The sequence below is a fragment of the Falco rusticolus genome, chromosome 4 (genome assembly GCF_015220075.1).
Source record: "Falco rusticolus isolate bFalRus1 chromosome 4, bFalRus1.pri, whole genome shotgun sequence".
NCBI lineage: Eukaryota > Metazoa > Chordata > Aves > Falconiformes > Falconidae > Falco > Falco rusticolus.
The window spans coordinates 97,883,396-97,900,118 of record NC_051190.1 but is presented as its reverse complement, the minus strand read 5'-3'; the positions used below and the strand labels follow the sequence as shown (position 1 = coordinate 97,900,118).

Genomic DNA, 16,723 nt, shown 5'->3' with positions numbered 1-16,723 from the left:
GTTTTGTTCAAGAAATTACTGAAACTATTCCATCACCTTGTTACACCATTTGCAGAATGCAATCACAGTACTTCAGAGGTTACATTTTAAAGAATTCAGAAGCACCATGAAAATATGAAAGAACTTAGGCATTTCATTCAGTTTCCACTTGCTCAACCTTTAAATCAAACGCTGTAAGCTGAGCAGGAGCAGAAGCAGATTCCACCACAACAAATACTCGGCTCCTGTCTTGGTCTATATATATCCATTAGTGCTTTTGTATAAAACCAAATCCTATCCCTTTCCTTTTTGCACATGCCTAAATCTATGCTAAGTGGTTACTCTCATGCCATGCTTGGCCCTTTTTTCCCCCTCCTCTATAAGCACAGAATGGGAAATAACCAGTCCTAGACAGTTTACTACACGCACCAATAAAACTTAGAAGCTTATCCTGTTGGTGACATGTACCTATACGTGTCTCAGCTTCTGCAAAGCTGAGACATGGGGTTGTAATCTGCCTGTGAAAGGATGTGTAAAACTCTGTGCTGTTCATTAAGCATTTCTATTTATCATGTTCTTATTCAGCTACTAGATCTTTAAAACAGGGGGGAAATGGCACAACAGTTAATTCCCCACTTACCTTTAGTTCAACACCATCTGAGGAAGAGTTTTCTCCCTCTCACTGAAAATACGGTTTGGTGTTTATACTGCCCCTGACAGCCATTCAAATTTTATGACTAAAAGCTACCTTATTTCATGCAGACATTAATGACAAAACCTACAAAACTCTACAGCTACTGAGTGCATGGATTTGAAGTCAATGAATTTGAATGAAGAGGCTTTCATAGTGGAAAAAAAAAGTAGTTATGTCATAATCAGTAAATAAAACAGAGAGGTTATTGATCACTGCTGTATCTACAAATAGCATTTTCCAAATGCCTTCTGAAGGTCAGGCTTATATTTGCATCGAAAGCTACTGGCATTATCTAGCCATAAATTCTTTATATAATCTTACGTAAAATCTTTCAGAACAATAGGTCCCACAAAGTTATCCAAAAAACGTTTGCTTTACGTATCAAGCCAACTTATTGTTCAGTGATTTGGCTCACTTCATAAATACGAGTGGAAAAAATATAGTGTTGCAGCTTTGACTCTACACAGGAAGAGCTATCTAGCAGCAAGGTTTCTAAACTCAGATTTGAGGAATGTAAGTGTATTTCCAGGCTCATTAACTAACCTCCCTAGGCTGCCTACGCAATTTTTAGCAATTCAGCTCTAAATCTCAGTGTGGGGTTAGGCCTCTTACTCATAGTGATAAGGATCTGATTTATTACAGAAATATGTAAAAAAACATCCTGAAGCCGGACACATTTACACTATTATTAGAAAGGGCTGAGAAAGCAGGTTCACAGAGGAATCTACTCCTGTTCTTACTATATACCCAGGCAGGCCTGGTGTTGCTCCCTTTGCTTAGTTTCAGGGCAACAGGCACAGATTTTCAAAATATCTGCACAGATACTGTTCTGAGATCTTATCTTTCCTATCCTCCCCCCAAAATGCAACACCTTTCAACCTGCCAACTTCATAATGCAATAATTTGAAGCTTGCCAACAAGGACAGCCAAGGGGTAGTTTTGGGGTTTTTTTTCTTGCTTCTGTGTGTCAAAGTTCCAGAAGGAGTTACACCTTAAATTCTGCAAATGGATGTGTCTTGTAATAACCACATTTGGAAAACAGAGAAAGGAGCTGTAAGTGCACATCTGCCAAGGAATGGAGCGATTCAATCAGAAAAGATGGCCAAATAAAAGGGAAAAGGCACACTGAAAGTACTTGTTTTATTAAAGGTTCACTTAATACACACTCCCCTGTTTTTTCTTTGCTATCATCCAGATAAAGTACACCAGAAATTTTAAAACATCGGCTCAGCAAGTCATTCTGGCATTGCTCCCATGAGTGTGATGTCTGGATCTATAGATGTTTGGCTATGTGGACTCAGGGGAGGCAACAGTTTGGCAGAATGCTGCATCATTACTGGAAGGAGCTGTGGAACAAATGCAAGTAAATCTCAGCCAAACAATACAAAGGGAACAGGACACAAACAAGTAACAGACTGTTACTACAAATTAATGGATTATTCCAGGACAAGTCTTTTAGGTAAAGCATCAGTTTTTACTGATTTTCACAGACAGTTGTTTAAATGATTCATCTCAAAGCACAAAATGCAGGACTTAGATCTGTTTGCAGTACAATCAAGCATAGGTGGGAAATGTGAGCATTCCCGTGGTTGTTTCTTGGCAGAGCTAGGGGAGGAATAGACCACCCAACATATCTTAGACACAGAGACCCCATTTTTGACACTGCTACTGCAATAAACAAGCAAATAAATATGAACACTCAGCCATGAACCAATACAGTTGTAATAGTTTTCACCTAAAAAATTCTCCACAAACATTACTTGGAAACAGTGCTAAAGTTTACTGCAGAAAAGCAGCTGATTTCTGTCAAATAATTTATCATGTTTATTGAACATAAGCATTTTAGCTTGACAGTTGCTTTTTGACATTTCTTGAGTGCCAAGGATTAAAATAATAACAATTAACATAATAATGGTATTTAATATAAAAACCAAAAAATACCAACCCAAAACAACCAAATATAAGGCAAAAAAGAAAAGGTTTGGAGACAAATGGGATATTACACTTTTTTTTTTTGTGTGTCAATGCACTTCTCTAGAAAGACATTATCTGAGCTAATAATTATGAATGTAAGACTATTTGTGAGCCTTTTTAAATTTATTTTTTAAAAAGACTAAATCCATCAATAATTATACTATTAGCTTTACATGTACTGTAAATGTGCATGTCATTTTAAAACAACTCCCTCCACTCTCCTCCTCCTCATTCGTTATGTCAATTATTTGACCATAGCAAGTTAAATGGCCTCAACTGAAAAATAAGCATAAGTAATGAATCTATATGACTGGGGTAAACAAATAACCTTTATTTAGAAAGAATATTTACCTTACCAATGAGATAAAGTGTACATACACTCAGAGCACTTATCCCTCCTCACTAGAGGACAGTCTACCAACCATCTGTACTAGAGGTACCATATAATTTCTGTACTAGTGTCTCATACTGTGAATGGGTCCTTAAAGAGATGTAATACTTGCCTCTTCGAGAAGACGTGTAACAGCATCTATGTCATTGTATGTTTTAGTCATCTGGCCCACTCTTTCAGCACATAAAACTGTGAGGAAAAAATAAAACATTAATTATATTGGTAACACTGTTAAAGGGAAAATACTCTTAAGAGTTTGAGTTTGCGTAAGTTTTCATCTTGAAAATACTTATCTCAACTTTTGGGTATGTATATCAAAAGCTTAAAAAAACCTCAGAAAAATAATCAAAGCTTCAAGTTAAACTGAGAATGCAAGTGTTTTTCTTTTGTAATCACTATTTGCTTTTTTCAGTGACAGAACAAACAGTTAAAATGTTAAATCTTTTGTCTGAAGGAGTATCTTGAGTTTATTAAAAAAAACATCAAGGAAGAAATGAAAATAGACATTCTTAAATACATGATTCAGATTCTATCACATCACTTAGTCATTGTATTATGTGCAATAATTTTTTGTTACTCCATGAATAAATACGGTTAGTAACACTGTTCAACATGAAGATACTATGTCATATAAAGTTGATAAGAACTGGGTTCTACTGTATGAGACAGCAAAGTAAATACAGAAGGCATGCAAATAATATTCTTATAATACCCAGAACACACCACAGTGGCCACAATATTGCTCATGAGAAATATTTACTTGGATTGGATGAGTTGATTAATCACTAAGGTGGAACCACAAGTTTTTTATACTGAAGAAAGTAGGCAGAAGTTTAGTCTACCACCTTTAAGAAGCTATATTGACTTATTTAAAAGTTTGCAAGCTTTCTAAAAATCCACTAATGATCACAGGAGAAAAGAGCACTTTCTCCTCTACCCTTATATTCGTTCCATTTTCAGCTACACCTGTTTTTCAAACTCCATAGTTCTGGGAAAAAGGGATTGTTCATGAAGTTCCCTTGATCATATGTACTACAAGTTACCAGGCTGCCGTAGCACGAATTGCTATTTAGGGGATTTATCTTCAATGATGTCAGTTAAAGCTCCATCTGACAGATTAGCTGATGTTGCCCTAGCGTGCATTAAGGCTGTGGGGGGAGAGACAGATAAGGTCTAATAAGATTTAAAGGGGGGGGGGGGGGTGTACTGAGTACAGTAACATTACCAGGAGACAGTTTGTCACACTAAGGAAACAACACTACCCAATTTATAAATAACAACCTACATATACACAAATGTACAGCTGATCACTTCTAAAGGCACACCCATAATGGACCAAATGCAACAGTACTTAGATACCTGTTGCAATGCTAGAGGTTGGTTTTTTTCCATACTTAAACATCAGAAAGTTCTTAAACTATGTCAACAAGGACAATTTGTTTCTGTTTATTTTCCTGTTTCTCAAATTTTATTTTTGAGGATCAAATCCTGAAAACATTTACAATATTTAGGGACATCAGCAGTGCCAGTGAACTCCAAAAGATGCCAATCAAAAGTATTCAAAAGATAATTACACTTATCCAAATAATTAAGTCTGAAAGGGATAACAGTAAAAACTCTTACGCTTTAAAGTAATAATCTGACATTACATACCAATATAAAAAATAGCTATACCACTGCACAGACAAAAATACAGTGCATCTGTAAACTACAAGCTATGTCAGTCAAAAGCAGACTAATCAGGATTCCACAGAAAAAAAATGAAGTAACTTGCAGAGAACATCAGCTATAATAAACAAAGAGGTTAAACAGAAGCTTTCCATAAAAACTTCACATGAAGACAGATGGTGACACATCCAGAAGACTATTCACAATACAAAAAAACCCCAAACAAACATTGCCATAAACCAAATTTTTTTAAGACATGGTAAGATCATAAATTGTGCCATAAAAGCATCTATCACAAGCCCTGACGCCAGCAAGTTATTTTCCAAAACAATGGTTCACTAAATAGTTCCTTTGGTTACAGCATTCCCTTACTACTATAAAATAATGTTTGAGATTATCATTAGCAAGCTCACTTTAACTCTGTACCTAGCACTAATAATCACCACTGATTATGACTATGGCAACCACCATGCCATCCCAATTCAGGTGAACATATAAACTTCCTAACATCCAAACTGGTAAAGGGACAATGCTCCCACAGACAGAATAAAGTCACTCATCTAGGAAAGTGATAAAGGTTCATTTGCGTGGCTGCTCAGTTGGCTATTTCTTTGGACCTTGCTATTTAATCTTTAACCTGGCAGGCTAACACCACAGCCTTACCACAACAGACTTATTACTAGCAAAGCAGTAGCGACCTGGTCACCAATAGCTTTTATATCTCCAAGTTTCCATCACAATACTGTTGGCCATTATTTTTAAACAGAGGCCTTCATATATCACTCTGCCAACGTGGAAGGGTTTCAAAGCAGAAATGGTAACTTGTGTATCCTCTTCAACATCCAAGTGGAAACAAACTTCAACAGACTGCATATAATAAAATGCCTCTTTCACTCCACTACCTCCTTTGGGCACTAAACACAAAACACAGCAGAAGCGCAGTGCTACTAACTAAAAGAAAGGTTTTCCTTTTGGAAGGAGGGCAAACTTGGAAAGATGCCTTGCTCTCCATCACTCAGAAATCAATGCTTGTGGGAAAGAGAAGGTGAAAAGTGAGGGGAGAGAAAGCAATTGAGAAACAGCATTTAAAAAAACAACTTCAAAACACTGTCAAAGTATGTAATTATTCCTCCCCCACGGATTACAAGATAGCATTTGGTCAGTTGCTAGTGCAGCGATTTTTATTTCCTTAGTGTTCACAAAATCTACCAGTGAAAAAAGACACACTATTTTGAATAAACATTTTGAGCCCTGATCAGTGAAATATGGATGGGAAAAAAACCCCATCACATCTCTCATGGATTCTGCATAGTATGTTTCTAGCCTGCTGGAGTTTCCGATGAGTATGTGAGTGCGGTAACACTACTGTGAAGATAAAACAAGAGCAAATGAAGGGCAATGCTCTGTAATACAAAACCCACAGTGCCAATTTACTGACCTCTCTTCACTCACTTGCAAATCAGTAGTATGTTCGCCTGAGGGTGATAGGAAGAGCAGTGTCTAAACGCATGGGTACATGCAAACATTCAAATCAAATACACTTTGCACCTCTCAGTTTATGGAGAGGGCTGCTAGACAAAGAAAGGAAGAGTAACAATATTTTTCCAAAAAGTCTACCGCAAGTGGAACAACCATAGAATTCTAGAGACGCAGAGTTAGAAAACATGTTTTGGTAACTGCTTTGAAAGTAATGTCACAGATCCAAACCAGGAAACAAACAACAGAGAAAGCTTCTGTTACACTATTTTCATAACAGCATTAAATACATGCTATCAGGGACACATTTGCAGTTCAAAGTATTGGGTTTGGTGGTTGATTTTTTTTCCTAACAGACAAACTCAAATATGGATAAATGCAACAGAGATCAAGTATTTCCTCTAACTTTAAATACAAAGCACCATCCTCATACCCTCTTAAAGCCTGAAAATGTATGGGTACTCACATTCCTGTGTTTCCCAACGTGAGTATAGCTGAAAGGATGAGTATACTCTGGATTTCTCTCTCATCACCTATCTAATGCAGCACCTGATTGGAAGCTTCTTTCAGGCTCTGAGCACTGCACTGAAGAAAGCACCAATTCCCAAGCTGAAGATGCTCAGGGAGAAGAGAGGAAAGTATGTACCTTCCTGGATTGCTCCCCGAAAACTACACAGCCATTTAGCATGCTACTTAGAGAAAAATTGTTTCCAGGAACAGGAAACAGCCATAGAAGTGAAGGGAAGCAAGAATACCATTATTGGGAGCTGCTGCAGTGAGCCACCACCTACCGAACAGGGGATTCAGATGGAAGGGGCGGGGGGGGGGTGGTGTGTGGAAGATAATCACAGGAGCCAGCAGTCACAAGTGTTCTCAGCCCCTGCTCCCTGCATCCCTCCTTGAGGCATATCCCCCCATCATTTTTGAGACCTAGCAATCAGGACAAACTAAATAACTAAAAGAGAGCAGCCATGTCTGAAGAGGAAAGCCCAGCTCCCACTGCACCTCTTCCCATCTATTTTCAACTACTGGGAAACAGAAGGGGGATAAGATGTTACAGTAAAGTTTCAGGCTTTAGGCAGATAATACTGACCTGTATATAGAGTCTAACAGAGAAGGCCCTAGGGCATGGGGGTTTCCCTACTACCAAAATTTATTTTCTTGGAAACTACACCAGGATAAGGGAATACTCTTCATGGAGCACAGATCTCTGGCAATTTTAATACTGAAGCTTGTTACAGGCAAGGTGGCAGCGGGGGACATTCTCAACAGTGCCCTACCCAAAGCCTTTAACTATTGCAAGGCCTATATATTCTTGCTCAGTCATGAGAAGCCCTGCCTCAGGAACAGCTTGTGTCTGCCTCCTTGCTGCTCAGAGCTCTGCCCGAGCACTGGCAACACAGTGGCACGTTCCCTGCATGCTGAATGTCGCGCACTGGAGATGCACGGACCACGGGCAGTAACGCTGACTGGCCAGCCACGCTCCCCACTGCCAGGTACCACCTGGCAAACATCAGTAGTCAGGGACCCCGGCAGACTCCGACTCCTCAGCTCACAAGGGTTTCATTTCCAAAAGGCTACTTTTGCACTCTGAGGATAAAGCACTTGCTAAAATCACAGATTCAGTTCTAGAGCCACTGACAGCTATGCTCTGGCACTAGTTACTGCAAGCACTGCACCAACCTGAGCCAAGCGCATAAGGAATTCTGAAACTCTGCCATATTATATATATTCCCTTTCAAACAGACTTGGGAAAATGGTACCTAAAACATGCCATCAGCTCTGTTACTGGCCCAGAGTAGCAGGATTTTACATGTTCAAAGATTAAAATAGTAGCTTTTCCTCCACTGAAGAGGACCTTCTGGCAGCCCTGGCTAAGCTGGAGCAGAGGCTTCAGGCACGCTGTTGCCCCTCATGTCTGAGATGGCCCTAAGAGAACACATTCACCTGAAGAGCTGAAAAATTTTAAGTGACTGTTGTCACTGGAGTGTGAAAAATAAAATAAAATGTACTTTTGAGGCATGACTTGCTATAAGTCCAAATTTTGACCCAACACGCCAGCAGTTCCTCCAGCCACCCCCACTCCTCCAAGCACAGAGGCAGCCCAGTCCCTCCAGCAGGCAGATCTGGAGTTCAGCGGGTGGCTGTGACCCTGGTTACGGGGATAAAGAGTGGTCACAGCCTGCCAACTGCTTCACAACTGTCAAGTCACACTGTGGGCGAGATCCATGGAGGAGTCTGGAAGAACGCAAAGTTGTGAGCAATACATACTCCATCAGCAAGGCCATATTAGTGCGGTGAAAAATAACTACCTTAAGTTCAATAGATAATGCCAACAGATTTTTTTCTTTTCCTTTTTTTTTTTTTTTTTAAATGTTACAGCTTCACTTACTGTCATTTCAATGGCATAGTTTGCAAATTAATCTTTTACTATTAAGGTGCAGTTACTGATTCTTCTTGAAGAAGACATTTTATCTTGTCATTTAAGCTATGTTTTGAAGGGTGTTTGTTCACTACCATTTCTCTCACACAGTTAAAGCCTCACATACAAACCTACACTATTACTTAATCTCAGGTTCGGGAAAACATTTTGCTGTTCTTTCTTTTCTAAAGCTTATGTCAAATACACAGGTAGGCAGCCATTTCAAAGTACTTCCTCTAAGCAAGGCAAGAACTGCACCAAATTTTCTTGTGATGAATGAAGAATCAGGTTAAAGGCAATTTCATCAAGAACATCACACACTTGCTCCTTCTATTAGCATAAACACAGATCAAATGAGGTAACTTAGAAAATACAGCCACAAAGTGAAACCAAGGAGATAAGGAAAAGCACCCGGAGGGAACTCACCATCGCCTCAATGCAATGTTCACACCGTTCACTGATACAACTCAGCACAACTCTTCTGTTAAAAGTAAAACTTTTTGTGCAGGATTGCTGATTATTAGCCATTGAATTACTGTCTTGACATTCTCCTCCATCCATTTCCTGTCAAGACATGTCTGGACTGCAGTCCTTGCAACTAATAAATGGGTGTAAGGCTTAAATCAGGATCTGGACTGTAAATCTTTCTGCATGGTCTCCCTCATTTAAATACGTGACCTTTTCCTATTCCAACTCTTTGGGAGGGATTGGCTGTGCCAAAGTTTTCAAGAAATACTAGTCTCCATTTTCTTTGCTTCAGTGTTTGAAGATTCCAGAGCCCTGTATGGCCTCCATTCTACTCAATGTCTTTGTAAGACAAACCAAGCATTTTACTTTTCCTGTAAGTGAGACCCCAGAGTGCCTGAACTTGAGATTTAACTTTTTTCTTTTTCTTTTTTTTTTTTTAATTAAACTTCAGCTAGAGTCTTAGCCTGCATTTACCCAGTACTTTAGACAAGGACTTTTATTCTGTTACATTAGTAAATTGAAACAGTAATGGCTAGCTGCTATCATAGGTCCTAAACAGCTAATAGTCTTTTCCTGTCCCACCTGCAAAAGCAAGAATCAAAACACAGCCCAGTTTCAGAATTAGCTGACCCAAACAAATCACTAACCAAAGAAAACTGACAGGCTGTCCTTTCACAACTCAGATTCTTTTATGAACAAAACCTAAGGAGTCTATCAGCAGATATCCCTGCACAAAGTTTCACTGTAGGCAGCTCACAGACCAGCTTATCAAATGAAGAGTAAACATGTTGCTGTCAGGAGAACTTACAACTCCAAAGCAATGCACTAACTCTAGGACTGTTCTGTCTAGACCTTTATGAAGGTGCTCCCCATACTCATCAAGAGAACCGATTCTGCAACTCCGCCAAGTGTACACCACTAGTTCTGGGACAAAGGATCTCTAAACAGGACTGAGGGCAGTCACAGGACCTACATGTTGGGACAGGAAAAAAAACTCAACATCAAAATGACCACAGAAATAACAGACAAGTAGTGAGTACATGTTCTGCCTGTGGAATAGGCCAAACAATTAAAGAGTCTTAATCACACTATTTTTCCCCTTCTTTTCAATAATATACTTATTTATACAATGATTAAAGTAAGGCATATTCTCAGATCGTCCATTCTGATACCAGATGTATAGCCAGATATAGCTAGAATGCTTCTTTTGTTCGGCAAGAAAAGGCTGGTGTTTCCATCTGCTCTACTTATAGAACGAATTACCTCATCCCCAAGAAAAATACTATCGTTCCTAAGTGCACCCACATGCAAAGATACATAGAAATACCATACATCATTTTCGTGCACCTGTATCACTACTACACTAACTGTGTAGGTGACCTGAATGTATAGGTGGAGGAGAGAAAGCATCTTTAGAAGGCATTTCAAATACATACTGAGCTTTTGAAGGGAAGGTACTGTAGAAGGACAGGGCTAAATTTATCCCAGATGGAACTAAGCTTTCTTTTTTTCTCTCAAAATCAACAAGAACAGCTTCAGACTACTTAGATCTGGACAAAAGGTAAAGTCAACAAGAAGAATAAGAACAGCATGATGTACATTTCAGCAACCATTTAATCACTAAAAAAACCCCAGGAATCAAATATGAAAGTGTTGGTTGGCCTCTCTTATAAGTTTCCTCCCCACTCCAATCCCTAGTTTTAAGTTTCCTTCTACCAGCATTCTCTCCAGCACCTTTCCACTTTGCAGAGGCACACAGGTTAGCTCAGCTTCCTTCAGAGACCCACAACAGGAGAGACGGATGGTTTATTGACCAAGTATGACTAAAATCCAGGTGGAATATGTGATTCTGAGGAGATCTTTACAGGAAAGACCTATGAAACAAGATTCAAAAAGCACATTTCATCCACTGGGGCTCTGGACACAGGAATTCTTTCCTATAAGGTACATAAGGGTATAAATGCACAGCACGTCACATCCTCTGCGCTGACAAATCTTTCAAAGTACCTTTACACCAGCTTTATGATAGTGTATTTGGAAGTAACAGTTCTCTAGCGTAAAGCTGCTATTTTCAAGCAAAATTTACAGCACATGAAATCACATAAACGGTACATTTAACTTTTGGCACCTGAAGCCCTGAAAAAGATGGCCAGACTGGTGGGAAGCAGCCAGTGCACAGCATACAGCAGGTGCACAGGAGGGTTTGCAATGCACATACACTCACACTCCCACCCCAACGGCCCAGTTGCCTGCAGAACGCAGATGTCCATTATTTCCACAAAGCAGGACAAGATTGTTCAGTTGCTTGTTTTGTTGCAAGATTAAATCACAAGACCCAAAACTTGGATTTTTTCTGTTTGTTCGCTTTCAAGTTCATGGACAAGCACAAAATTGTTGCTCTGTTTGCTCTACTCATTTTTAGAAGTACCTAATGACAACACACACAGCTTCATAACACACACACAAGATGTACATACAAAACCCGCGTACAATTCCAAAGAAAGATAATTTCCCAAATCCAGTTTCATTATTAGAAAGATATTGCATAGTCTATATCTTTTGATAATGTATTTATTCTTTAAAGTAGTGTATATAAATCAAGATCCATCCTGCTCATGAGTATCTTCTTAGTATTCCATCTGAACATACTGGCTACACATTTAAAAAAAAGTAAAATTTAGTAGATTTAAATCCACAAACATCACTCAAATAACTTATACGTTGCCATCTGCTACTACCGTAAAAGTTTAAAATCAAAAGGTGAAAAGTACCTTCTTCCAAGATATCAAGGCTCTGCCTGTTAAATGTGCCTTCTCTCCTACTTTCCTTTTCATAATCATATTCAAAGCTTTCCTCTTCCTTCACTGACATTGCTGAACTCGTCCCAAACAGACACGATATGATGCCTTAGTCTCACAGGAGATGGGAAGTCATTCCCCCGGAGGCTGTATTTTGGGGGAGAGCAAAGCGAGGTCTCCACAAAGCAGGATACCATCTTTCCTCACTCACATGCTCAGCCAGGGAGCTCCTGAGCAACTGAGTATTTGTCCTTAGCACAACAGCTTTCTGTTGTACAGATGGGGTGGAGGAGGGAAGAGACCATCTGTCTAATAATTGCTAGAAGATTTATGTTGTTCCTCATACCAGCTCTGAGGGCAGCCTGCTTCTGCTCAACAGCTCCACCAGCATATTCCAGACAAAGTAAGTGGGCTGAAAACCCACGTCCTCGGAACTCCTCAGTCAACAAGGTTCTCCCTCCTCTGCCCCTGCTCGTCCAAGTGAAGTGGTAGCTTCCTGCAAGTGTCTCGGCAGCACAGCCCGACCCAGCCTCCGACTGTCACACCTAGTGAAGGGTGTGCACCTTCACGGAGTTTAATCACCTCTCAAGTTGCCCAATGCTGCAAGTAACAGATTTCAGGGGAGCAGCAAGCAGCCACAGCCTGCGCACATGGCCAATCCCACCCAGCAGAGAGGTCTCGAAGGCTGAGGCTCTTGCGCAGAAGAGTCTGGCTCTTGCACAGCAGTCCAGCTGCACTGACACCACTGTGCAAAGAATCAGGCTGGGGGGGAAGGGAGCTTTTTTATTGCTTTTTCAAAAAAATACTATGGTTGTACCAAGCATTTAAATGACATATCACATCAGCTGTCAAACACGTTTTCCACAGTCGCCTTTACTGTGTGCTGTGGGGAAACGAAATACCTCAAGTCCACACAGGGCACCCTAATGCATTTTCAAGGGTGGACGTCTCTCTTTGTTCAACAACAAAGAAAACTCCCTCCTTGTGCTCAGACCTCTTGGTTTCCAACAGATTGTTTGCTAAACTTGACTACAGACATAGGGCAGGTTAACTTTCTTATTTAACTTTCTGCGGCTGTAGATATTTAATGTTTGCCAGGTTGCCTCCCTTACTTTTCAATGGCAAAGAGGTGCCCTTTGCTGCTTGCAGAAGGCATTCCTATGGCAGGCAAAATGGGGGCACCGCAAGCCAAGGGCAGCTCATCACCCCCCGAGGGGCCCTAACTGCTGGGGAGGAAGGGAGCCAAGCACCACAAGCCAGCGGAACGTAACAGTTAGGATCACATAGAAACAATTTCTCGACTACCACCTCTCCAGTGGTGTGAGAGTACCAGGCACTACGAGATGGGAAAGAACTTGTTTTATACAATCACAACAAATTATTCTGGTTTATGTTTTAAACTCTTAATATTTATATACAAACACTGTACCAATGTTTATATTAAAAATAGCCAAAGGATATGAAATACATTAAGTGCTTGCTGAGGAAAGGAACACTCATTTCTGAATAAAGAAGGACCTTACTACTCCAACTTAACCTGACCTTTGCCAAAATTTACTGCAATATTCAGCAGCAGCAATAGCCTCAAGAACTCTTTGGGAAAAAATGGGATTGTCCCTTTCTCCACTTATCATGACATTAAAAGATGCAATTTTAATAACAATGTAATAGGGTTTACTTCTAGTTTCTGGCTCCTTAGAGCTTTCCTGTGTCTTCATTTCTCCCCTGTAACAGTGAATCAAAACTCTTTAAAATAAAATAAAATAAAAAAAGACAGTAAGAGTCTTAAGTACCTACTTGCCATCCAGTGTCAATTTATCACATTTTAGTAATAGCTAGAGAATGGAAGTTCAGAGAATAACCAAAACAAACTCATTTTAAAAAAAATGCCAGTAGCACCTTTTTAAACTTAGGGACAGAGGAGTCCACCCCTGCCAACTCTGTTGACATACTATGGGTTTAATATTGCTGGCAAGTGTTCACTATAGCTAACCAACTAGCTTACAAAGGAGAGCAGGGCAGTGGGTGATACACTGAAAACATGCACGTTGCTGTCCAAGATACATATAGCATCAGAATTGTTAAGGTGAAAAAGACCTTGAAGATCATCAAGTTCAACCATTAACCTAAGACTGCCAAGCCCACCACTAAACCACGTCCCTAAGTGCCACGTTTACTGGTCTTTTAAATACCTCCAGGGATGGTGACTCAACCACCTCCCTGGGCAGCCTGTTCCAATGCTTCACAACCCTTTTGGTGAAGAACTTTTTCCTAATATCCAGCCTAAACCTCCCCGGTGCTTCTTGAGACCGCTTCCTCTCCTCTCTACTATCCTGTCTTCTTTGTATCACTGGTCGCTTGGGAAAAGAGACCGACAGCCACCTCACTACAGCATCCTTACAGGTAGCTGTAGACAGTGGTAAGGTCTCCCCTGAGCCACCTTCTCTCCAGGCTAAATGACAATATAAGGAGAATAAATGAGTATTTCCACAAGCTGACTTCTGAACTGTGACTCATGTGAACTCAAGCCACACAGGAGGACTCTGACATTCAAAAGCTGGAAGATAAGTGTTGCAATGCCCACTTTGATATCAGTGTATGAAAAATGCTGATGCAAATTACTAATGGGTGGAGAAGGAATGTGTACCCCACCCTTACACTATCAACTCATTTTCAGTGCTATTCTGCATTAAGTCCTTCTAATAGTGCAGGAATATTGACTTTCTAAAGACTAAGAGCCAGGTTTCCAACAGATACCAAACAATAAGCAGCTATGGAGGAGGGGAAAAGCTACATTGCGTATGGTTCTGAAAATATACCTTCTAATCAGGAAAGAGTCAAAAGTGATTTTTAATATTTCCTATAAATACATACTCAGGAACTTCAAGAATATACCAGAATGAACACACATTTTTATGGGTTGCCACTGCAAAGTAAAATTGGCATATTTGCTGCAATCACTGCTCTGCATTAGCGGCGAAAGACATTTAACTTCCTTCAGGAAGCTTGCTAAGTGAGCTGCAATCCTTAAAGCACACAGATGCACATTCCTCATGCGAAGCTTGCACTAAGGTACAGATGGCCTTCAGCAACTTTGCGATCAAACGGCAAACACGCGAACTAGGAGCTCGTTTGAAGAAGGGTGAGGCTGGACACAACACAAACAAACCCTCATGTCCTGAGTCATTATTTCCAAGGAACTCCAATGTATTCAAATAATTCTAACCTTTCCTTATCAATAAAATTTTCCACAATTAACCACATTAATTTTGACCACAATTAACTAATAATAACAATGCTGCAAAGAGAGTCTCTGTAAGCAAACAAATCCTAAAAACAACACCTGAAACGGCAGCACTCGGATTTTAAATATGTTGAAGAAATGTGGGTGTTTTGGGGTGGGCTTTTCAGGGAGGGAAGATAAATTGGTCACTGAACATGTGCTTTGCTCAGTCAAGTAAAGTTAGCTTGTTAAATTTTCACAGGTTTTGCATGTTTCCCACTCTTTCAAAATCCCACCCAAATTATCTTCTGTCAACTCAACCAAAAGGACAGCATGTTACTTTTGCAAAAATGAAACAAAATGGGATGAAGTAGGAAAAAGCCTACCTGGAAATTCAGCAGGTGAGCAGAATAAAGAAGAAAGATACCTCCATACTGAAATACATAGAGGTAACATACAAGTACAAGTAGCTTGGGTCTGACTGAATAGAGAGTCAATGGAGGAATAAAGAACAAGAAGTGACATAGCAAAAAGCAGAAAACTAGGAAATGGTATCAATGATTACATGAATATAAGCAAAATTCAACCATATTTATCAAGTATAGAGATACAGGACACAGAAGCAAAACAAGAACAACCTGAATGAGAATTTTAGCCCCATACCTATAGAGCAAGGGCTGTTTCAGAGGTTGGATGCAACAGGCATTTGTAAGATTCTCACAGATTTAGACAGCATTAGATGCCACAAGTCAGCGTCCACCCAACACCCACAGTAACACCAGGGTTACTCTGTCCACAGGGCCAGAGACAAAAGAGGCTAATATATGAGGGAGACGATGATTCATCATAAATGCCCAACCGTCAGCTAAACTCCTGCTGTATGGGGTAAGATGTCATGGGAAGCGGATTTTAAGGAAAATGGTTGACTGTGCCACCCAAAGAGATGACAGAGGTGTGTTTGCAAGGTTACCCGTAATTAAGGTGCACAGAGAAGAAACATGGAGAACCAAGAACTCTTAAGAGCTGCAGCAGGGAATACAAAATATTCTTCTAATGCTACCTTAAAGGAGTGACTTAAAAAAAAAGGGAGTGGGGTGGTGGGGGGGAGCAGAGGGGAACCAGGACGCAGTCTTACATCTGTAAAGGCACAATATAGGCAAGGCAAGTAATCATTCTTACATTCTTAAAGTGGCTGAGAGGTCAAGGAGAACAAACCTTAACATTATTAATTATTGTTCAATGAAAAAGAAAGTTAGGGAGCTTGCTGATAATTATTTCAGTGCAGTGGAAAATAAAACAGAGAAAAGCTCCAAACAGTAACTGCAAACAGAACATGTGATCACGTGATGAAAAAATTTCAACGAGACCAGGAAGAAAATACAGGTAGGGGTTGAAAGTTAGAGAAGAGCAAAACCAGGATAAGGTGTGCTGGAATGACAAAGAGAGTGAGATAAAGTTGCTCAAGCAAACATAAAAGCAGTTAGAAGCTTCAGCATGTGTAACGAACAGGGCACACAGTGGGATTGGCAGGGAAAAAAGGAAAAAGCACCATCTTCTCCACAAGAATTGCTGAAACTCAAGGCCCACAAAAGCAGGAGAAAAGAGCCAATTGCACATACACAAAGTCACC

The 16,723-nt window shown here is 40.0% G+C and overlaps 1 protein-coding gene across 9 annotated transcripts in view; it reads right to left on the bottom strand.

Moving 5' to 3' along the window:
* The window catches only part of TRAK1 (trafficking kinesin protein 1), a 140,556-nt gene that overhangs the window by 39,259 nt on the left and 84,574 nt on the right, over positions 1 to 16,723 (bottom strand). For 7 of the 9 annotated variants that reach the window (XM_037382717.1, XM_037382718.1, XM_037382719.1 and 4 more), the window contains one exon: positions 3,151 to 3,227. In XM_037382717.1, coding sequence (XP_037238614.1) covers positions 3,151 to 3,201 — 51 coding nt within the window. In that variant the 5' untranslated portion in view covers positions 3,202 to 3,227. Of the gene's footprint in view, positions 1 to 3,150; positions 3,228 to 7,408; positions 7,414 to 7,476; positions 7,481 to 11,843; positions 12,106 to 16,723 lie in introns of those variants that run through there. The other 2 variants (XM_037382724.1, XM_037382720.1) reach the window with 2 other exon arrangements.